The sequence below is a fragment of the Bombina bombina genome, chromosome 9 (genome assembly GCF_027579735.1).
Source record: "Bombina bombina isolate aBomBom1 chromosome 9, aBomBom1.pri, whole genome shotgun sequence".
Lineage (NCBI taxonomy): Eukaryota > Metazoa > Chordata > Amphibia > Anura > Bombinatoridae > Bombina > Bombina bombina.
In genome coordinates, this window is record NC_069507.1 from 61,263,102 (window position 1) to 61,287,843 (window position 24,742).

Consider the following 24,742-nt stretch of genomic DNA (forward strand, 5'->3'; position numbering starts at 1 on the left):
AAAAAGTAATAATGATAATAATAATAATAATACCTTACAAATGTAATAGTTTTTTTACACGCATGTTTCTTGGCTTTTTTTTAACCCACTTAAAAGGAACATGACAGCACATTCAGACAGCGCATACAATTTTAAACAACTTTCCAATTTACATAAAAGTATAAAAATATGCATTGCTGCTCCTGAGCCTACCTAGATATGCTTTTCAGTAAAGGATACCAAGTGAAAAAAGCAAAGTAGATAATAGGAGTAAATTAGAAAGTTGTTTAAACTGCATGCTCTTTCTGAATCATGAAAGTTTAATTTTGACTTTACTGTCCCTTTAAAGGGACATTCCGGTCAAAATTTAAATGCACATAGATTTATTACATCTTTGAATAGAAACAAATTTGCAATATACATGTATTAGCAAAAATGCTTCTAGTAAAAGTTATCACTGTTTTAGTGTTAACATTTTTCTCTGCATGTGCACGTGAAGTATAAATAGATAGTCTCACAGCACTGGCAATTTAAATACTGCAGTTGTTTGGATAATCAGTGGGGTTTGTATCATGTCAGCAATTAACAAATTGAGTCATTACCAGATGTTAAAAACACCTTAGGCTCTCTGAGCAAGTGCTGTGTTTAAAATGCTGGTGCACGGTGCATACTTAAATACACATTTGAAACAGCTATAGCTTTTATTAGAAGCATTTTTGCTAATGCATGTATATTACAAAAATGATTCTATTTAAGACTACAATGAATCCATGTAAAGTAAATTTTTGGCTGGAATGTCCCTTTAAGTAAGTTAAAGACATGGTTAAACTCATGCAGCAGGTGTACTACCGAGTTAGTCCTAAGCAGGACACAGCAGATGACTGTTGGTTATGTGTATTTGGTTCCTACTTAGCTCTGTGACAGTTTCCCTGTCAGCAACAGCAGTGCACTGCAGCACCAGCATTTTATTAACTATGTGTTAACATTAGAAGCATTAGTATTAGTGTCTAATCTATTTCAACAGAATAACATGTAAGGATATAATTAAATCACAGTTAATTTATGTATGATTTTACTATTTCTGTAAGTCAGGACTCTTAAATCACAAGTCTGAATGCAACAGCAAGTTAATGGTTAACAGCAAAATGACACCTGCCCAACAGCTGCCTCGTCTCCAGACAGTCTAGGGCTGCCCTCCGAGGCCACTTTTAGAAGATGACCAGAGCCAGAATGGAAGGGAACCTCATCTGAGCTAAATAGCTGCACCCCGCTGCTACACAGGGCAGAGCGACGATTGTGGATAGTTAACCTCTTCAGGCAGGGACAGACTACAACATGTTCTTTATTGACAAGGAGTTAAAAGGACAGTAAAGTCACAATTAAACTTTTGTCATTCAGATAGAACATACAATTTGAAACCACTTTCCATTTTACTTTTATTATCAAATTGGTTCATTCTCTTGATATCCTTTTTTGAAGAGTAAATCTAGGTAGGTTCATAAGGACTCATTCATAAAATAGTTAAAAGTACAGCCTCAGTATTCTATCGTACACCATCTGCTGCATTGTTTTGTTGTTTTTGTTTTTTAAATGCCAAATTTGCACCTACCAGTGAGCACCAGGGCAGACACTTGGCACCCAAAATTGGCATTTTACTCTGCATTGCAAATCTTCACGACTCAGATAGAACATGCAATTTTAAAAGACTTTTCACTTTACTACGGTTATCAAATTTACTTGATAGTCTTGGTACCCTTTGCTGAAAAGCATACCTAGGTAGCTCAGAAGCTGCAATGCACTACTGGGAGCTAGCTGCATATTTGTGGCTATGCACATATTCCTCTTGTCACTGGCTCACCAGATATGTTCATCTAGCTTCCAGGTTTGTATTGCTGCTTTAGAGCTGACTTAACTATTTGTTAACCCCTTGTTATATGCAAGTAATAGTGCAATAGAAAACATATTAAAGCATTTTCTGTTTGCACTTTACTATCCCTTTAAATGGACGTTATAATACAAAATGCTATAATTTGTAAGACTATTTCATCAATAAACAAATATAAATGTTTGTTGCTGTGCGTGTGACCCCTGCAAGAGCACTCTCCTGTGACCGTACATGAAACAGACTGTGGTTCCTGAGTGCAACTGTACATACAAACCTAACACACACAGTGAGGGTGAGAGGAATAGAACAGGTCCAGTACCGAAAGCAACAGCCATGAACTGCACACAAACAGCCGCATGCAAATCTCTGTAGTATACAATTACATATCACCAATTAGGCAACTTCCTAAAAGCTCACAAAACTGTAACGGACAACTTCTGTCTTAACCCTTTGAGTGCTAAGCACTTTCCCACCTGGGTGCTAAGGTGATTGAAGGTTTTTTTTATTTAAATTTTTTTTCCAGATCCCCAAGACTTACATCATCAAGGTTAGACGATTACCTTTCCAATGGTGGGTCTTGGGGGTCTGTAGCTGCTTAGATGCCTGAGATACAGGCGTCTAAGCAGCATGCCCCCTTTCCCTATACTTTGTATTGTTAGTTTGTTAATAAAGTTGCGCAGTGACGTCATCACGTCATTGGCGTGACATCACCACGCAAAACGGGAAGGAGCGGGTGGGAGCCCCCAGATCTCCCTCAATGTGGGAGAGTGCTCAGAGCCGTCGTTAGCACTCAAGGGGTTAAAGGGACACTGTAGTTAAAAAGGGACATGAAACCCAAAATGTTTCTTTCATGATTCAGACAGAGCATACAATTTTATACAACTTTCTAATTTACTTCTATTATCAAATATGCTTAATATTCTCTGCAGTGATGACGAACCTTAGCACTCCAGTTGTTTCAGAACTATTTCCCATGATGCTTAGGCACTTTGAAGTCCAGTTAAGCATCATGTGAGATGTAGTTCTGAAACATCTGGAGTGCCAAGTTTCGCTATCACTGCACTACTGGGAGCTAGCATAACGTATATAGTGAGCAAATGAAAAGTGGCATATTTGTGTCACCACTAATCATCATTTAGCTCTCAATATTGCATTGCTGTTACTGAGCATACCTAGATATGCTTTTCAGCAAAGGATACAAAATGGACGAAGCAAATTTGAGAATATATGTAAATTGTAGAGTTGTTTAAACTCACATGCTCTAGCTGAATCATTAAAGTTTAATTTTGACTGACCCTTTAAGCTTAGGGACTGCAGTTCTTGTGGCTCCCAAACAGAAATTTCCCTACTCGTTTAACCCTTTTGCGGGGGTTAAACACATATATATCTTAATCACGCAACACTACTTCCCTTGCAAGTTACTTGCATCAGATCAACTGCAGATGTATCCAAAAATGTAGTATTAACCAATGAGAATTTAGTTAGCGAAGCATTTCAGCAAGTGCGGGTTGTGATACAACGGCTGGACCATTTGTGCCAGCAACAAGCTATGCAGATCTAATGAGATCTAAAATCAAATTGAATAGCTAATTAATTGTGTAACATTTACTGAGGGCCTCAGTTTGTGGAGTCTGCTGTACAATACTTTTTAAAACATACTTGGATTTTTTATTTTTTTTATTTACTATTGTATACTATACTATACTATACTATATGTATAGCTTAGAGAAAAGAAGAGCAAGAGGTGATAAGTATATTAAGGGGCTTACTAAGCTGAGGCTGTGAGTATTTTTCATAAAAATAAAAAAATCAAGAACAAGGGGTCATGATCTTAAAATGATGGTAAACTCTCCACTTTATGAAAACAGATCCGGAATGTTAGTGATATTTTAGATGGAGTTTAATTCATCAGTTGTAACGAAGATGCACTATAACTTACTTTTCAATATAGCCCTGAAAGATCTGAACTGTTGTCCAATCAGCACTCTTGCCTTTAGGCCCTTTTTTTTTTTTTTTTATTGGAAAACAGTTCAAACTTACTTTTGAAGTGGGCGGTCAGAGCACTGGGTATTTGAATTTCATCGCTATAATAAAAAGTAAGTTATAGCACATCTTCATTACAACTGATTAATTAAACTCCAACTAAAATATCACTAACATTCCGGATCTGTTTTTATAAAGGGGAAATTTTACCATCAATTTAAGCTAAAGGGTAGTAGGGTCATGAGCAGTTTGTAGAAGCACTTCTTAACAGAAAGGGTGTTTGAATAATGGAATAAACTTCTACGAGAGGTGATAATGACAAACACTGTGGCGAACTTCAAAAATGCCTGGGAAAAGCATAAAGCTGTCCTACAAACTCGGTAAGTTTACACTTTTCTGATATTTTGGGCAGACTTGTTTGGCCTATGGTTTTCATCTGCCTTCAGAATCTATGTTTCTATTTCGAAAAAATGCACAGACACAGGATCACTATTTTCTGTATGGACCTTTTGCCCCTGACATATGCTAAGTTTACATCAAGGGACGCTCATTCCAGAAATATTTGTGTACAATCTATTCTGAGGTCCATCCCTGCTGAGCTAGGAAAATGGTGCTCTAAAGAGATGAAACGCCCACAGAAAACCCAATCACACTTCTTTTTTTTAATTTGTAGTTCCCACATTATGATTTTTTTGTTTTTTTAGGGAACTTGAAAGGATAGGAAAGTTAAAATTAAACTTGTATGATTCAGATAGAGCGTGTTATTTTAAGATATTTTGTTTTGCTTCCATTTTCAAATTTACTGTGTTGTCATTATTCTTTGTTGAACAAGAATATATACATTTCCTACACTACTGGGACCTAGCAGGTGAATGGTGGCTACAGATATTTGTCTCTTGTCATTGGATCACAAGATGTAATTATCTAGCTCCCACTAGTGCATTTCTGCTTTGCATTTTATTTTATTGTGCTACTTTTGTATTAGTTAAAGGGACACAAAACCCCAACGTTTTCTTTCATGAGTCAGATAGAACATACGATTTTAAACAACATTCCAATCGACTTCTATTATCTAATTAGTTTTGTTCTCTTGCTATGCTTTTGTTGAAAACTATACCTAGGTAGGCTCAGGATCCACAATGCACAACTGGGAGTTTGATTGCTAATTGGTGGCTGCACATAAATGCCTCATCATTGGCTCACCAGATTTGTTCCACTAGCTCCCAGTAGTACATTGATGCTCCTTCAACAAAGGATAAAGCAAATTTGATAATAGAAGTACAATTGTATGTGCTATCTGAACCATGAAAGAAAAATGTTGGGTCTGGACTGGAGTCCCATGATTCAGAAACAACCAGGCACTGCACACAATCAGCTGATTCATCACAGCAAGTAATGGATGCACTGCTTATCGTAGAACTCTATGTGTTTAACACCAAAAAAAAATCTGCTTGGGAGCCACAGAGAACAGCTGGTCCTGAGCATGAAACAGCCAGTAAACCAATCAGCAGTCACATGGCTCTCCAATCACCAGATATGTTAAAGGGGACATGGAACCCAAAATGCTTCTTTCATGATTCAAATAGAACATAGAATTTTAAACAACTTTCCAATTTACTTCTATTATCAAATTTGCTACATTCTCTTGGTATCTTTTATTGAAGGAGTGACAATGCACTACTGGGAGTTAAAGGGATATGAAACCCAATTTTTTTCTTTCATGATTCAAATAGAGCAGCAATTTTAAGCAGCTTTCTTTTTTACCCCTATATCAAATTTTATTTGTTCTCTTGGTATGCTTTGTTGAATGAGCCACAACAATGCATTACTGGTTGCTGATTGAACACGTAGGTGGAGCCAATGACAATCGGTATATATATGCAGCCAACAATCAGCAGCAAGAACCCAGGTTCTTTGCTGCTCCTGAGCTTTCCTAGATAAACCTTTCAGCAAAGGATATCAAGAGAAGGAAACAAATTAAATAATAAAAGTAAAATGGAAAGTTGTTTAAAATTGCAAGCTCTGTCTGTATCATGAAAGAAACATTTTGGGTTTCATGTCCCTTTAACTGAACCATATCAAAGTCAAGGTGGGTTATCATAGAATAAAGTACCGGTTGTATTTGCTAAATGGTTTGGGCCACATTGGATGTCCTGCATGAAGATCTATCCTATAAAACCCTATGTAATCATGAGCCATTTAGTTCACAAGCACCTGTACTGTTGAAATTTAGTTAAAGGGACATGAAACCCACATTTTTTTCTTTCATGATTTAGAAAGAGCATACAATTATAAACAACTTTCTAATTTACTTCTATTATCTATTTTGCTTCATTCTCTTGAAATTCTTTGCTGAAAAGCATATCTAGATATGCTTAGTAGCTGCTGATTGGTAGCTGCACATACATGCCTCCTGTGATTGGTTCACTGTGTGCATTGCTATTTCTTCATTTAAGTATATCTAAAGAATAAAGCAAATTAGGTAATAGAAGTAAATTGGAATGTTGTTTAAAATTATATTCTCTACCTTAATCATGAAAGAAAATGATTGGGTATAGTGTCCCTTTAACGTCCTCTTGAGACATTATACGGTTGTGAATTAGATGGCATTTTAATAAGCCAACATTTCCTTTCCTTCTCCAGATAAACTGCCCAGGAGACCAGATATATTCCCTGACACATGGAATCCACACAGTCACACAGATCTCTATTGCAGCTGCTGCTGGGCACTTTGAGTTAGATGATGAAAGGAAGGAAATAAACTATTTCTCTTCTTCACACCTGACCGCCCTCATGAAGGCAAAAGAGAAATAAATAGCTCATCTGCAGAAACAAACATTAATTGCTGCTTGACTTCAGTTATACTGCACCTGTTCAAGACACAAAGAGAATGACTCACTGAGTATCCCATAAACTCCAATTTTATGTATCCTGACAAAATACCTTCTTCTTTGGTTATAAGATTAGACCACTTCCTCTTCACATCCGTTTAAAGGGATAGAAACATCAGTTCTAAATAGAAGAATTTTGCAATATACCTTAATTAGCAAAAATGCTTCTAGTAAAAGTTATTACTGTTGTATAGTGGCATATGTACATATCCTGTGCGGGCCTGTGCTTTCATTTGCGTCATACAAACCACTGCTGATTCTCGGAGACGGTGTAGTGTTTGAATATTGGTGCACAGGCCCTTACAGCATATGTATGTAGGCCTCTGGGGGAAAAAAGTAATAACTTTTACTAAAAACATTTTTGCTCATAGAAGTATATAGTAAAAATGCTTCTATTTAAAATCAAAAAGCACCCATCTACAGATTCAGTTTTGACCTTTTTATCCCTTTAAAAGGGATATGAAACCCATTTTTTTCAGGATTCAGATAGAGCATGCAATTTTAAGCAACTTTCTAATTTACTCCTATTATCAATGTTTCTTCATTCTCTTGGTATCTTTATTTAAAGGGACAGTCTACACCTTTATTTCAGTTCTTTTGACAGACTTGCGGTCTAGCCAATCAGTGCCAGCTCCCAGATTACTTCACGTGCACGAGCACAGTGTTATCTATATGAAATATGTGAACTAACACCCTCTAGTGGTGAAAAACTGTTAAAATGCAATCTGAAAGAGGTGGGCTTCAAGGTCTAAGAAATTAGCATATGAACCTCCTAGGTTAAGCTTTCAACTAAGAATACCAAGAGAACAAAGCAAAATTGGTGATAAAAGTAAATTGGAAAATTGTTTAAAATTACATGCTCTATCTGAATCATGAAAGTTTATTTTGGCCTAGACTGTCCCTTTAAGAAAAGCAGGAATCTAAGTTTAGGAGCCAGACCATTTTTTGTTCAGCACATGGGTAAGTGCTTGCTGATTGTGGCTAAATGTAGCCACCAATAAGCAAGCGCTACCCAGGTGTTGAACCCTATAATGGACCGGCTCGTAAGCTTACATTCTTGCTTTTCAAATAAAGATACCAAGAGAATGAAGAAAAAAATGATAATAGGAGTTAAATTAGAAAGTTGCTGCTCGATCTGAATCATGAAAGGAAAATTTGAATTTCATATCCCTTGAAATCAAAGGGTTAACCCTATATATGGATAAAGTGTACATATGATATGTCTCTAGTACTTTTACTGTATTTTATTGGCACTAAGGAAGCAATTTAGGGGAATGACTTCACTTAAACCAAAATGCCACAAGCAAACCACTATCAATAGAAAGAAAATGTTACTCATTCAGTCTACTCATCGTGTAGGCGGTTGTCATCAGACACTAAAATACAGAAGTGCGACCAGAGTACAAGAATCTAGTGTTTATGCAATTATTTCTCAGAAATGCATAAAGTTCTTAAACATTGTTGTGAAGTGTGGGGGGTCTTAAAGAAGGACGTTTTCAGCTGTCACGTAAATAGCAGAAAAATGTCATTCCAGACAGGCAGTGCAGAATATATCTGTGCACTGCAATGTGACAGTGCTGAGCAGGAATGTCCCCTATGCAACAAGACCCTAATGCAAATGAATGACAGCAGCATGGGGACCTGACAGTGTGTGATGAATGGGTAAGACACACAATATCCGACTTGTGGATGTTTATTGCTGCCTACAGGATATATATATTGCACACTGATAACAGAATACAAGCAAAAATATACTCTGATAAAACATGTTTTCAAAACATCTGTGGATCCCAAAACAGACTCACTTTTAATAGATTTTTTGTCATGCGCCCAATTCAATGCCCCATTAACTGCTTAGCTGCCAAAGGACTGCCACTACAGTGTCCACAATTAACCCCTTGTTGCCACAGGGGCTACAACTGCAATGTGCATATAAACCCATTGGCTATAAGAGATGCAAATATTCCTAATGCAGTTTTACAATGCACTCTTTTGCAGTGAAAACGTGCAACTATGTAACCATTAACCCCTTTCCTACCAGAGAGGACTGTTACAAAGATGCCTGCATTAACCCTTTCACTTACCCTCACAAGGTTGCTGACAGCTGCCTGCACTGCAGCCACAGGGGCTGTGAGCTCAGGTATGGCCTTGCCATCCACCTCCCCTTCTTCATGCATGATGACCAGGTGGGAGATCTGCTGGGCCACTGGCTCCAAGATGCTCTCGATGGTTTTGGTGTGGAACACAGGCATGGTGGTGCTGGTGAGGTATATCCACAAGGGTTAAAAAAAATAACCCCAAAAGAGGGGTAGGTTGCACTACTAAGCCCCACTAAAAGGGGGCACACACCCTATGTGAGCAAGCTCAGCACAACGCTCTGCTCTTTGGGGTACAGATTCTGTTGGATTGCTTTCCTGACACTGCTTGCAGAGGGAGCTCAGGGCTTTAGGAGAGTGATGCACTTTTTGGGGGTTCACCTCTCCTCTCCGGAAATGTTTTTTTTTTCTGCACCGTAAGCTGCCCTTGGTCCAGCCTTCCCCGGTGTCCCCTCACTCTGCCCAGCTATCACCAACCTCCGGACACTTCCACCCAACACTCCCAACTCCTGCCTGTCCCTGGCCGCTTGATGACATCACCTTGCCACGCCTACGCCTGCACCCAAGCCACCCAACCCATGAAATCCCGCCCTTTTCTGCTAACCATAGGTTGTTCATGATGCCTGTCAGGCTGTCCTGATCCGGGCCCAGTGACGTCACCCACTGGGATCTCCTTATAAGGAGAAGCCTGGAAGAGAGGGATTCCTGGGGTCGTGATGTCACTGCTGGAGAGCAGGGCAGAGGAATGTTCATAGTAATGGGGATGTGTAGCTGCCAGGTAGTGATGTGAGTTTGGATAGAAGTGAGCACAGCTTCAGCGATGTAGGTGACAGCTGGAATACAGAGTAGCAAGTTGCAGTGATACAATGTGACTAGGGAAAGGGAGGAGGACAGAGTGACAGGGAGGACAGAGTGACAGGAAGCACCTGTGGCCGAGATGATTGAGATCTGCAACAAAAAAATAAAATGAGGATAATTCCCGTATTGGGACCCACTTTTTTTGTTTGTTATAATTGTTTCACCCTAAAAGTGGGATGCAAAGTTTTATGTTCCTGCATCTTCCATAGATAAGACCAGCGGATCCAGAGGCCTAACAGAGCATTAGATGGATTTTGAATATGTGTACTGTATATATCAGCAATTAAGCACTACATAGTATATGATTTGAACACAAATGTGCTTTAAAATCATGTGAAACTTGTTTTGTCACTGATATTTGTAAAGTTTTGCAGTCCAATTACAAACCCAAAGGCTACACAAGTGTGCTTTATTTATCTTATTTAATGAGCTACAAATGCTACAGGGACATTTAACTCGAAATGTTTCTTTCATGATTCAGATAAAACATACAATTTTTAAAATGTTTCCATTTTATGTCTATTATCAAATGTACATTGTTCTCATGGTATTATTTGTTGAAGAGCATACCTATGTAGGAAGCATGTACATGTATGGAGTACAATGCTCTAGAGGTCAGTAGAATGTGCACAATATATAACCTAATTAACCATTTAATGACCCAAACATATCCATAAGGGGTTTTTCGGCCCTGTAATAGCACAGGTTTCGCTGAAAGTGGCGAGATGTGCTGTTACAATATGCCTTACTCTTGGAGGCATTGGACTATTGCTAGGTCTTAGTGCTGTTGGCGAGAGCCATGCTATTTAACCTATTTAATGGAAAACAGCAGCCAACGTACAATGTATATCTGCTGTCATTAAGGGGTTAAAAGTATTCTTGCAAAACTCTTGCCTGTCAAAATGCATTCAGACATGTATGCTCCTGCTGAGCCTATATACTAATAAATAAAAGACAAAGAAATAGATACACATAACCACATTTAAAGGGACAGTCTAGTGAAAAATAAACTTTCATGATTCAGATAGGGCATGTAATTTTAAGCAACTTTCCAATTTACTTTTATCATCAATTTTGCTTTGTTCTCTTGGTATTCTTAGTTGAAAGCTAAACCTAGGAGGTTCATATGTTAATTTCTTAGCCCTTGAAGGCCGCCTCTTATCTGAATTCATTTTGACAGGTTTTCACAACTAGAAGGTGTTAGTTCACGTGTGCCTTATAGATAACATTGTGCTTGTGCCTGTGGAGTTACCTGGGAGTCAACACTGATTGGCTAAAATGCAAGTCTGTCAAAAGAACTGAAATAAGGGGGCAATCTGCAGAAGCTTAAATACAAGGTAATTACAGAGGTAAAAAGTATATTTCTATAACCATGTTGGCAGTGCAAAACTGGGGAATGGGTAATAAAGGGATTATCTATCTTTTTTAAACAATAAAAAATCTGGTGTAGACTGCCCCTTTAACCGTCCCCTGACATGGTTTCTCAGCAATCAACTTTTTCAAAGTTGTGGAACTTGTGCAGCCATCTCTCTGTCATAAACTTATCAGGAGGACCATCATTAACTATGTATTTAACGCCCTTTGCATGGGTTTAGCACAAGATAAAATATATTTATTTATTTATTTAACAATAAAATGATTCAACAAAATACACCATATTATTTTTACACTATAATGTCTTTAATTTGGTATCATCCTTCTTGTGTTACTTTAGGCATTTGTGTTCACTGAAAATTGTAAAATTGCCACATTTGTTTCCATTTTTAAGAATCTTTCATTCTTTAAAGTGAATGTCAATTTTGATGCTAAAGTGCCCGGTTTTTAAAAATTCGATTAAAAACAGGGGCACTTTAATTCATCAAAATTTACATTTCACTCCTGTTGAATTTACCTTTTAAACTTGACAGTCGCTCCTGCTTCCTCCACCCGTCGCAAAGCCTCTTCCTGGGTCTAAAATGAGGGATCCGGCTTCCTCCAATCACGGCATTGAATCAGACACTGATTCCCCCGGGGGGGGGGGAAGCCGTGATTGGAGGATGACATATCCATCATTTCTGACATCAGAAATGGCTTGCAACGGGTGGAGGAAGCTGGAGTTGCTGTGAAGATTAAAAGGTAAGTTTTTTTTCACAACAGGAGTGAAATGTAAATTTTGATGAATTAAAGTGCCCCTGATTTTAATCGAACTGTTAAAAACCGAGCACTTTAGCATCAAAATTGACATTCACTTTAATTTGTGGTAATAATCTTTACTTCGCAATACAGGTTTGTATATTTTGCGGTTATCAACCACTTCCTGCAATTTATCTGTGATCTTAAAACAGAACTTAATATATACCTTATGTTCGATTTATTTCCTAGGAACTAGCAAGAAAACAACCACGTTAAAATACAGTTGCTTATATATTTTTCTCTCATCTCTGACACAGATTGTGTTTTTTTGGGGGGGAGGGTTTAAGCAAAAATATGTTTGTTTATTTTTTTAGAATTTAATTCAAAAAGTTTTCAAAACTACAAAAAATAAAATAAAAAACTAAACGGTAATGGTTTCTGTTTATGAGCACATCATTTGATGGTGATCTTAAATTCTGTAACTGACTGGTGTCTATATTATTAGGGGACTAGAGTACAGGTGAAATAATAAGCTGATCAGTAACCATGGTTACTAACCTGCTCTCACTCATCGACTGATTATTTTACCTGTGATCTAGTTCCGATATCATGAAAATCTGGCCTGTAGGTGTGCCCTGGGCACTGGAGTTGAAAAACACAAGAAAACTAAGAGGGTTCTGTTTTTTCTTACATTCTGTAAACTTTCTACAACTATATAATCACGTTACAAACAATTATGACAAAGGCAATGAAGCTAAACTAAAGCAATTTTTCAAAAGGTATGTGCTTTATAACTTGTATTTTCAGAATATATGCTGCGTATATTAGATGCACCCTTATTCAAACCTTCAGCCACTCAGTGGACCAATCACACGCCGACACTCTTATTATTTACAGTAGACATGCGCAGCGGAAAAATTAGTTTCCGTTAGTTTCCGACCGATTCAGATTTTTTCAAATTTCGTTTCGGATTGATTCGAATTCGGATACAATCGAATGTATTTGTTTCAGGCTTCATTTGGATTCAAATCAATTCTGATGTATTTGGATGTATTCGTTTGTATTCGATTAGTAAATTCGGAAGTTCGGTATGTGTTATGTTGATTCAGATGGTTCCAAGTTACACAAACGGAATTATTTCACTGTTCTTTCTCACTTTTTCTCTCTAAATTTAATTTTTATACTGAATTCTGATTATAAATTTAATTTTTATACTGAATTCTGATTAGTCCATGGCCATTCGAATGTAACGAATAAATCCAAATTAATTTGAATTTATTTTTTATAAATGCATTCAGATTAGTTTAGTTTGTTGGAAGGGTAATTCGGAAATTAGAATCGATTCGAATCTCCGAATTTGGCAAATTGGTCCGAATATCGATTCGGAACGAAACGAAACGCACATGTCTAATTTAGAGTTTGCTAGGGCAGTTTGCCTTATGTGTTTAATAATATCACGTGTAAGGAATATTGTTGTATAATTTTATAATTAAATTCTCAAAACTTCCATACACTTTATTGCAATCAAAATTGAGCATGCTAGTTATCAAACTTTAGTTGTAGACAAGTTTAATTCTTTTTTAACATCTGATTACAGCTATATTTTTTATTAACACAGGAAATTAGTTTAGTTATTAAACAATTAACTAAACATGTTAAACAACTTAAATGCAACTTAAATGTGAACAACAAACAGGCCAAAATTGGCTTTAAATAAATTCAGAAATCATTCTGCACATTATCTGATGGGGTTTCATAGTGAAAGCCATTGATTATGTAAGTAAATTGGAAAGTTGTTTAAAATTGCATTCTCTATCAGAATCATAAAAGTTTAAAGGGCCATGATACCCAAATGTTGAAGCACTTGAAAGTGATGCAGCATAGCTGTAAAAAGCTGACTAGAAAATATCACCTGAACATCTCTATGTAAAAAAAGAAAGATATTTTTACCTCAAAATGTCCTAAGTATTCACACCCCATTGTAAATTACTTTAAGCAGCAAATCAGTATGTCTGTCCCGGGACAGGCAAGGGAGTGAGCCTCGTGCACACTCATGTTATTTCTTTATTCAGTTTAAGGAAGTTTACTATGAAATCTCATTAAAGTTGAGTGAAATCTCATAAGATCATAGTAAAAGAGTTAATGACTTCAGTGCTGTTGATGCTGTTTGGCTGCAGTTCATTTCTTCAATCTTTTTTTCTTTCTGCAGCTGGGCAGCAGCTGAGTATAACTTTTTACACAGAACTTACTCTGCTGAGCTGAGGAAATTGTGAGGTAAAATATCTTCCTTTTTTACATAGGGATGCTCAGGTGATATTTTCCTGTCAGCTTTTTACAGTTATACTGCATCAGTTTCAAGTGATTTAGCATATGAGTATTATGTCCCTTTATATTTTAACTTTACTGCCCTTTTAATTGTGTTAATTTAATATTAATATTTATATATTCATCAATATTTCAACTTGAACTATTGTCATTAGTTTACATTGATTATTATGTGTAGGAGGCAGGGCCAACCTTAGCATTTGCGGGGCCCTGGGCAAGATACATTTATGGGGCCCTTTAGCCCAGTTCCCTTATTCCCATCACCTGTATGCCCTGCCCCTTGTATGGCCCAACCCTGTGCCATCTTAATACCTATATAAAGAATAACACAAAATATTAGACCTCCTGATACCATAAACACTTCTCATAAACTAAATACAACATATACATTGCACCATCTATCTCATAATCCGTTCTTACCAGTAACATTGCAGGACCCCCAAAGGGCAGGGCCCTGGGCAAGTGCCCCTCTCTTCCTGCCCAAAGGTCAGGCCTGTTTGTGGGCACAGATATGTCTTGCACTGGAGTCCTTGTTCATTAAAATGACAGTTGTGCTGAAAGTTTAGGAGGATTTTGGAAGAAGTAATTCAGAAAAATGAACACAATTTAATTAGAGAATCTTTATTTTCAGGAGAGAAGCTAATTCTGTGTTAGGAGCAGAAGCTGATACTGATATCTCAAGTGGAAGACGATAGAAAAGATAAGCAAAACGGAAAACATAAATATATAACTGCAGATTGCTGATAAGTGCACTGGATTTGCCAATTTCTCATTTGTTACTCAATCATAGGGTGAGTCTAATTCTTAAGAAAAGTTATTCAGATGATTTGTAATCTGTTTACAGACATTCTCAAAGATTTTAAAAGGGCATTAATGGGACATTGTACAGTAACATTTTCCAATGATGTATTTTACCTGCTGGAGTATATTAAATTGTTTGCAAACCATAACTTTACCTTTATTTGTCATTTGAAATAGCTGATTTTGCTTGTTGAAACTGACACCTATACTGAAAATATGATTATGAATATGTTTGTAGACTTTGTAGAAAAGCTGTGCAAACAGGGCATAACAGTATAAATGAACCTCCCAGTAAAGGAGTTGGTAAATGGAGATATATGTTTGTATTTGAAATAGCTGGTTTTGCTAAGTGAACTCCCCCAGCCTTAATTTGCATTTCAATTAGACATGTGCGATTCGGTTCGGTCCGAATCAAAATTTGGACGAATTTTGTCGAATTCGGAATTCAGATCGATTCGAATTTTCGAATTGCGGCAGTGCTGAATCTACCAAAAAAATCCGAATCGATTCGAATTTATTCAGATGGATTCGGATGGATTCGGATGGCCATGTATTACACTAGTATTGTACAGTATACTAGTGTAATACACAGCACATCCCACTTAACAGTGCCGAAATTCCAAAAATCCGTATCGAATCGAACCGAACCGAATTTCACACGAATCCGAAAGAATCTGAAACGAATTCATTCGATTTCTTCCAAATTCGAATCGATCCGAACCGAAATTCGAATGGGTCCGAATCGATCCGAACCGAATTTTTCGCGGCTGCACATGTCTAATTTCAATGCCTAACTATTAGATTCTGTGTACAGAAAGAGAAAACATGAGTAGATCTTCTCTTTGAGCAGTGTCAGCTCATCTAAATAAATGAGCATATCCTTGAGAACAAAAGGTGATGTTTTTAATTAGCAATAAGACATACAAAATAAACAGAAAGGACAAGAAGTCATTTGGTACAGAAACAAATTTTAAGAGCTCAGTTTATCAATCAATGGTGGACAGGGGTGTACATATTTTCCGCCTGGCTTCTCCTCTGGTGGGCAGCAATCCGCTGCCCACATTTACTATTGCACATGAGTGCTCCTTTGTGCTTGCGTGCAACCTTGCCCTGGCACAGCCAATCACATGCAGGCAGGACCTTTCAATCTCGAGATTGAAATTCTCCACCTAATATGTGGAGAACAAGGCTGGGAAGCAGCGGTCTCAAGACCGCTGCCTGATAAATCATGCAAACCTACAGTCAAAGTGGAGAAAAGAGCTTGATAAATCTAGCCCTTACTGTTAGATAAAAAATATCCTTCCCCTCACTCCCTAGAGAAGCCAAAAAGCACATTTTGTGTCCTGCAAATGCTGCAAATCAAATAGCTGGTTTAGGGCCTAGGCAACGTGCAGCATTTTGAAACATAGTTTATGCATTTTACTTTCTGTCCTCTTTAGGGAGCATGGGACAAAGCAAAAATGTTTGCATAAAAATAGAGCTGTCTACTGTCCTATTTATGGTACATTTTTTTCAAAGGATTTGAATGTGCGCATATATTTGCTGCACTAGGCCTTTGGCATACATCCTAACGTTTGTGATTAGGGAGTCAGGAGGTTGAGGTAGGCCTGTAGCCATTTTGTTTGCTGTGTTGGGAAGGGTGAGGTCACAGGTGGACAGTGGGTGGGGTTGTGAGCATTTCTGGTTGGTCAGTGGGAGTGTCTGGGCGGTCCAATGGCAGGGCTAGGGGAAGGCCTGCAAATCAGGACATACTGCCGTCTCAGAGTAACAGCGGGACAGAGCTCATAATTAGGGACTGTCCCTCTCGGAAGGTCTGCAGTTTGTTCTAGTCAGCCAATTGTAGTGGCAGTAGCAGAGTTAATAAGATACTATAAAACAATATGACAGTGTCAAGACTTGTGTACTCCTTTAACAAGTCTGGATTTCGACCTCCAAATAAGGCAAATGGTGGGGGTAGTTGATCCATTAATAAATTGAATCAAAACAAGGTGTTAAAGGGACACTGAACCCAATTTTTTCTTTTGCGATTCAGATAGAGCATGCAATTTTTAGCAACTTTCTAATTTACTCCTATTTTCAAATTTTCTTCGTTCTCTTGCTATCTTTATTTGAAAGAAGGCATCTAAGCTATTTTTTGGTTTAGACCCTGGACAGCACTTGTTTATTGGTCGGTTAAATTAATCCACCAATCAGCAAGAACAACCCAGGTTGTTCACCAAAAATGGGATGGCATCTAAACTTACATTCTTGATTTTCAAATAAAGATACCAAGAGAATGAAGAAAATTTGATAATAGGAGTAAAGTAGAAATTTGCAAATCCCGAAAGAAAAATTTTGGGTACAGTGTCCCTTTAATGTTAAAGTTTACACGCACAGCTGGTACGCTAAGGAAGCCTACACAAAGGTTCTATAATTACAATAATCTTAACTTTAAATAAAAATGTCTATTTTTACCCCATTGAAACTGACACCTATAATGAAAATTCCATTACTGCATCTATCTATCTATCTATCTATCTATCTATCTATCTATCTATCTATCTATCGTAAAAATCAACTTCCTAGTGAGGGATGATGGAGAGACAAGCCCATTTGAATGGGTAATCCTGCAGCTGTATTTAATACAATTAGCTCTATCAGCTGTTAGTCTCTGAGTAAATTGCCTCTTTAATTTACAATGTTATTTTGTATCTTGTACATATAATCAGTCTAGTTTTACAAAATTGTGTTTCACAGGTATGTTTAAATTTGTATTAAACAGAAGACACACAACTTATTTCCTTTCAAGCTCTAACGTGCAGCATTTAATCTAAAAATTGCACATTTAGCCAAAGTACTTTACTATATTGTTGTAGGCCATATGATACTCTGTAAGCTCATGTTCTAAAGTGGTTTATAGGGAATCTATATGTTTAAAATCTGCTGATTTTCACATAGCAGAAGATAAATATACAGCCATTAAATATGTAATTATCTATGTTGATGGGTAATTAAAACTTGGTGTGATTGTGAGCGCTTCCCAAGAGGTGTATTTCTGTGTTTAAGTTTGTAGAAGCTGCAGAGACAACATAGTTTGGAATTCAAACACAAACCACAAGAGATTAGACAGTTGCAGCCAACTTCCTAATAAGGCTGAAGACATTCTTGGATCTGAGAGGAAGTGGAGCGCTTTGGCAAAGGCAAGAATTCAGCTTCTTCCAGCAACATTACGGTGACCTTTCTGTAAGTGTGCACATTACCAATGTGCTTAATATTAAACTATACAATTATTAACAATTTTGTGAAAATAAATACAGTTTATAAAATTAGCACAAAAGGATGTTTATTTGTAATATGTAATATTTATATATATATCTAGCAATAAAATAGTTGGAAAGTTACATTATGAGATGGTATGACTCACTACTTAGGGACATAAAACTCAGTATTGAAATCCATGTGAGTATATGTTAGTTTTGGATTGAAGAATTTTTGCAATACACAATTAGTACCAAAAATGTGACAAATACAAGTTAGGATTCAGTGATAGCTTTTACCCTGCACCAGTGTTTGTTCCCTCTAAGACCAGTTTTGTGTGTGGCCCAGCAGTGAGACAGTGGGGGCTAGTTATCAAGCCGTCTACTTTTCTGGCTTCGCCGGCCCAATACGTCCGCCTAAGCTCGCCTACCTTCGCCGCCGCGGACCTTGAATACGTTCGCCTAAGTTATCAAATAAAGCTGTCAAAAAGCCGCGGGGCGATGAGCAGCGGACTGTGACAGTTATCACTCATCCGATCTCGCTGCCCTTCGGCTTTTTCCCAGCTTTATTGCTAGCCTGTCACTAAGCACTCACACTAAACTGCACTGTTCTGCCCCCTATACCGGCGCCCCCGGAGCCCCCCGCAACTAAATAAAGTTACTAACCCCTAAACCGCCGCTCCTAGACCCCGCCGCAACTCTTATAAATGTATTAACCCCTAAACCGCCGCTCCTAGACCCCGCCGCAACTCTTATAAATGTATTAACCCCTAAACCGCCGCTCCTAGACCCCGCCGCAACTCTTATAAATGTATTAACCCCTAAACCGCCGCTCCCGGACACCGCTGCCACCTACATTATACCTAGTAACCCCTATCCTGCCCCCCCTATACCGTCGCCCTCTATTATAAAATTATTAACCCCTATCCTGCTGATCCCGCACCTCTCCGCAACTAAATAAATAGTTTAACCCCTAAACCGCCGCTCCATGAACCCGCCGCAACCTATAATAAATTTATTAACCCCTATCCTGCCCCCCACTACGCCGCCGCCACTGTAATAAAATGATTAACCCCTAAACCTAAGTCTAACCCTAACCATAACGCCCCCCTAACTTAAATATTAATTAAATAATCTAAATAAATTAACTCTTATTAACTAAATGAATCCTATTTAAAACTAAATACTTACCTTTAAAATAAACCCTAATATAGCTACAATATAAATAATAATTATATTCTAGCTATCTTAGGATTTATTTTTATTTTACAGGTACCTTTCAATTTATTTTAACCATGTACAATAACTATTAAATAGTTATTAACTATTTAATAGCTTACCTAGCTAAAATAAAGAGAAATGTACCTGTGAAATAAATCCTAACCTAAGTTACAATTACACCTAACACTACACTATACTTTAATAAATTATTCCTATTTAAAAATAAATACTTACCTGTAAAATAAACCCTAAGATAGCTACAATATAATTAATAATTATATTATAGCTATCTTAGGATTTATATTTATTTTACAGGTTACTTTGTATTTATTTTAGCTAGTTAGAATAGTTATTAAATAGTTATTAACTATTTAATAACTACCTAGCTAAAAGAAATACAAAATTACCTGTAAAATAAATCCTAACTTAAGTTACAATTAAACCTAATACTACACTATCATTAAATTAACTAAATAAACTACCTACAAAGAACTACAATGAAATACAATTACATAAACTAACTAAAGTACAAAAAATAAAAAAAGCTAAGTTACAAAAAATAAAAAATTAAGTTACAAACATGTTAAAAATATTACAACAATTTTAAGCTACTTACACCTAATCTAAGCCCCCTAATAAAATAACAAACCCCCCCAAAATAAATAAAATCCCTACCCTATTCTAAATTACATAAATTTCAAAGCTCTTTTACCTTACCAGCCCTTAAAAGGGCCATTTGTGGGGGCATGCCCCAAAAAGTTCAGCTCTTTTGCCTGTAAAATAAAAATACAACCCCCCCCCAACATTAAAACCCACCACCCACATACCCCTAATCTAACCCAAACCCCCCTTACAAAAACCTAACACTAATCCCCTGAAGATCATCCTACCTTGAGTCGTCTTCACTCAGCCGAGCCACCGATGGAACTGAAGAGGACATCCGGAGCGGAAGAAGTTAATCCTCCAAGCGGCGCTGAAGAAATCTTCCATCCGATGAAGTCATCATCCAGGCGGCGCTGAAGAAGTCTTCGATCCGGCCGATGTCATCTTCAAAGAGGCGCTGAAGAGGTCTTCTATCCGGGCGAAGTCATCTTCCAAGCCGGGTCTTGAATCTTCCTTCCGCCGACGCGGAACCACCTTCTTCACCGACGGACTACGACGAATGACGGCTCCTTTAAGGGACGTCATCCAAGATGGCGTCCCCTCAATTCCGATTGGCTGATAGGATTCTATCAGCCAATCGGAATTAAGGTAGGAAAATCTGATTGGCTGATGGAATCAGCCAATCAGATTCAAGTTCAATCCGATTGGCTGATCCAATCAGCCAATCAGATTGAGCTCGCATTCTATTGGCTGATCGGAACAGCCAATAGAATGCGAGCTCAATCTGATTGGCTGATTCCATCAGCCAATCAGATTTTCCTACCTTAATTCCGATTGGCTGATTCCTATCAGCCAATCGGAATTGAGGGGACGCCATCTTGGATGACGTCCCTTAAAGGAGCCGTCATTCGTCGTAGTCCGTCGGTGAAGAAGGTGGAAGATTTCTTCAGCGCCGCTTGGAGGATTAACTTCTTCCGCTCCGGATGTCCTCTTCAGTTCCATCGGTGGCTCGGCTGAGTGAAGACGACTCAAGGTAGGATGATCTTCAGGGGATTAGTGTTAGGTTTTTGTAAGGGGGGTTTGGGTTAGATTAGGGGTATGTGGGTGGTGGGTTTTAATGTTGGGGGGGGGGTTGTATTTTTATTTTACAGGCAAAAGAGCTGAACTTTTTGGGGCATGCCCCCACAAATGGCCCTTTTAAGGGCTGGTAAGGTAAAAGAGCTTTGAAATTTATGTAATTTAGAATAGGGTAGGGATTTTTTTTATTTTGGGGGGGTTTGTTATTTTATTAGGGGGCTTAGATTAGGTGTAAGTAGCTTAAAATTGTTGTAATATTTTTAACATGTTTGTAACTTAATTTTTTATTTTTTGTAACTTAGCTTTTTTTATTTTTTGTACTTTAGTTAGTTTATGTAATTGTATTTCATTGTAGTTCTTTGTAGGTAGTTTATTTAGTTAATTTAATGATAGTGTAGTATTAGGTTTAATTGTAACTTAGGTTAGGATTTATTTCACAGGTACATTTCTCTTTATTTTAGCTAGGTAAGCTATTAAATAGTTAATAACTATTTAATAGTTATTGTACATGGTTAAAATAAATTGAAAGGTACCTGTAAAATAAAAATAAATCCTAAGATAGCTAGAATATAATTATTATTTATATTGTAGCTATATTAGGGTTTATTTTAAAGGTAAGTATTTAGTTTTAAATAGGATTCATTTAGTTAATAAGAGTTAATTTATTTAGATTTATTGAATTAATATTTAAGTTAGGGGGCGTTAGGGTTAGGTTTAGGGGTTAATCATTTTATTACAGTGGCGGCGGCGTAGTGGGGGGGCAGGATAGGGGTTAATAAATTTATTATAGGTGGCGACGGTGTAGGGGGGGCAGGATAGGGGTTAATACATTTAATATAGGTTGCGGCGGGTTCAGGGAGCGGCGGGTTAGGGGTTAATACATTTATTATAGTTGCGGTGGGCTCCGGGAGCGGCGGTTTAGGGGTTAATATGTATAGAGTAGCTTGCGGTGGGCTCCGGGAGCGGCGGTTTAGGGGGTAATAACTTTATTTATTTGCGGCGGTGTAGGGGGGGTCAGATTAGTGGTGTTTAGACTCGGGGTACATGTTAGGGTGTTAGGTGTAGACAGCTCCCATAGAAATCAATGGGATGTCTGTCAGCAGCGAACTTGTACTTTCGCTATGGTCAGACTCCCATTGATTCCTATGGGATCCGCCACCTCCAGGCTGGCGCTTTGAAAACCAGGTACGCTGGGCCGTAAAAGTGCCGAGCGTACCTGCTAGTTTTTTGATAGCTAGCAAAAGTAGTGAGAATGTGCCGCACTTGTGTGCGGAACATCTGGAGTGACGTAAGAATCGATCTGTGTCGGACTGAGTCCGGCGGATCGAAGCTGACGTCACAAAATTCTACTTTTGCCGGTCTCGAGCCTTTGATAACTAAGGCGTATCAGCCTCGCCACAAATACGCTGCGGAATACGCAGCGTATTTGAGGTTGACGGCTTGATAACTACCCCCCAGTTAATTAGGTAACCACCCCTGCAATTAGCAAGCACTGCATAATGCAGTCTGTGAAGTATGGTTCTCTTATTAACTGTTTCACTGCTGGGCCGCATGCAAAACTGGCCTTAGAGGGAACACTGCGCCACTAAGCATAGGTAGAAATGCTTCCTGCACCTGCTCAGAGAGCACATATTGCATTGGCTATAACTCCGATTGCATCAATGCTGACGAATCAGAGAGCATATACCGCGTGGACCAAATATGCAAATTAGTGCACATCATAAAATACTTTTTTCAGTGCAGACCTGAAGTAATGATTTGTGGATCTGTGACCAGGACAGACAAGGCTTGATTTTCTGAGGTAGCTCATCAGGAACATTTTATGTTTAGCTCAGACTAGGTCCAGAAGCCGCAGTGCATCTCTCCAATGTATTTTCTTTGGCCCTCAAATCCTGCACTCTGAACACTGGATGAGTTTGATATCTTGAATCATTTTTGTCTTGTAAACATTAATGTTCAACTTCAAAAAGCTAATTTGGGGTAAACGGAGCATCAATGCAATAAAAGGAGCTTGCTGAACACATTGTGAAAGCCAATGACAAGAGACTTTTATGTACAGCTACCAATCACAAGCTCCTGAGCATACCTATGTTTAGTATTCACAAAAGGACAGCAAGAGAAGGAAGCACTTTGCTAATAAATGGAAACTGGAAAGTTGTTTAAAATTGCTTGATCTATCTGAATCGTGAACGTTTTATTTTGACTTTACCGCCCCTTTAAAGTTTAAAATATAAGAATAATTTTTTAAATTTTTGTTATTATTCACTGGCTTTGCAAGCAAAACATTTGTGTGTGGTCAGTACTGTGAACTCCTGGTGTAGCTCATATCAATACTAAAAAAAATGGATTAATTGACATTACTAGATTGCAATTTGATTGTCAGAAATATTAGCACTATTTTTGTGCTCATATTACAAGTCAAAAGTTATTTTTAGTGTGTTACTGATTTTGCATGTCAGATAGCGCAGGAGCGCTAAATCCCTCAAATAACAGAATTCTATCGGAGCGCACAGTAAAAAGTAATATTGGATATTGCTTGATCGCTAAGCCTATAGTGTGTCAAACCAAATGTGCGCAAGTCTTCTGTGCTATACTATTAATAATAATGGTTTACTTCTGGTCTTAAAAAGCACTACATTTTACAGTAGTAATTTGGATTGCACTCTAGCACAACACAGCTCACCACAGAATACAAGCGTGCTAATATCGCCCCTGTGCTATCCATTAAAATATGGCACAAAATGTTTCGACTACACTTGTAGAACCAGAGACTGAAAGCAAAATAACACATCCTGTGGTATTAATTGCGCACCACTTGTAATCTAGCCCATTATGTTTAACAAAACCATTAAATGTGTGATGATAGAACTTTATTAAAGCTGTTTTGGATTATTAGCTGCTTGAGGTTTATATCGTCACTCTTATGTGTCACCCTGAGACCTTCTCGGCATTCCCAGCTGCAGAGTGACCCTGAGTCATGGAGACAGGTGCATAAGGCTAAAGGTCAAAACACAAAGTACATTTAGCATTTAGTCTATAGCCACCAAAGTGTCCTCAGAAATCTGTGTCTTTTGTAGCCTTTTGGCTGCCAAACAGCGCTGTGTTTTTGTGCCCCTCAAACAATCTCTGTTCAAGCTCTTTATATTTGTTAGATAGTTAAACACAGAAACACAAATGAATTAATATTGCCTAACATTGCAATGGATATTAGTTTATTCAAGCATTTATGTGGCCAGTGTTTGTCCAAAGAGAGTGGATTTGTGGATCAGTAAAGTTCTTGAGATTGCTAAAACACAATACCGATCAACAAATCTAGTCCTCAAGGCTAGATATTCTCTCAGTAGTCAGTAGAATCATAAAATAGAATTATTACCCACTGTTGCTTTTTATTCTGGCTTGTAAATGTTTATTCTGCCATATGTGCATCTTGCCCACCCAAAGGATCTAAACGTAGGATTTTAATTAAGATGCGGTTTGCTGCATGATTATACTCAAAATAATCATCTTAAAAATAGGTATGCTGATAGGAACCCAAAGCCAATCTCACATGAAACATATTTTATGGCAACCTCTCCCAAACTAAAGTAATTTTTCCGTATGGGAACCAAAATGTTAAAGGGACAGGAAACTACAAAATGTTCTTACATGCTTTGGATAAAACATACAATTTTAAAC

At 37.7% G+C, this 24,742-nt stretch overlaps 1 protein-coding gene across 2 annotated transcripts in view; it reads right to left on the reverse strand.

Moving 5' to 3' along the window:
* The window catches only part of VCL (vinculin), a 120,172-nt gene extending 110,812 nt beyond the window's left edge, over positions 1 to 9,360 (reverse strand). The window contains exon 1 of one of the 2 annotated variants that reach the window (XM_053692152.1): positions 8,823 to 9,360. In XM_053692152.1, the coding sequence (XP_053548127.1) occupies positions 8,823 to 8,990 (168 nt within the window). In that variant the 5' untranslated portion in view covers positions 8,991 to 9,360. The remainder of the gene's footprint in view (positions 1 to 8,822) is intronic. The other variant, XM_053692153.1, reaches the window with a different exon arrangement.
* Positions 9,361 to 24,742: the final 15,382 nt, after the last annotated feature.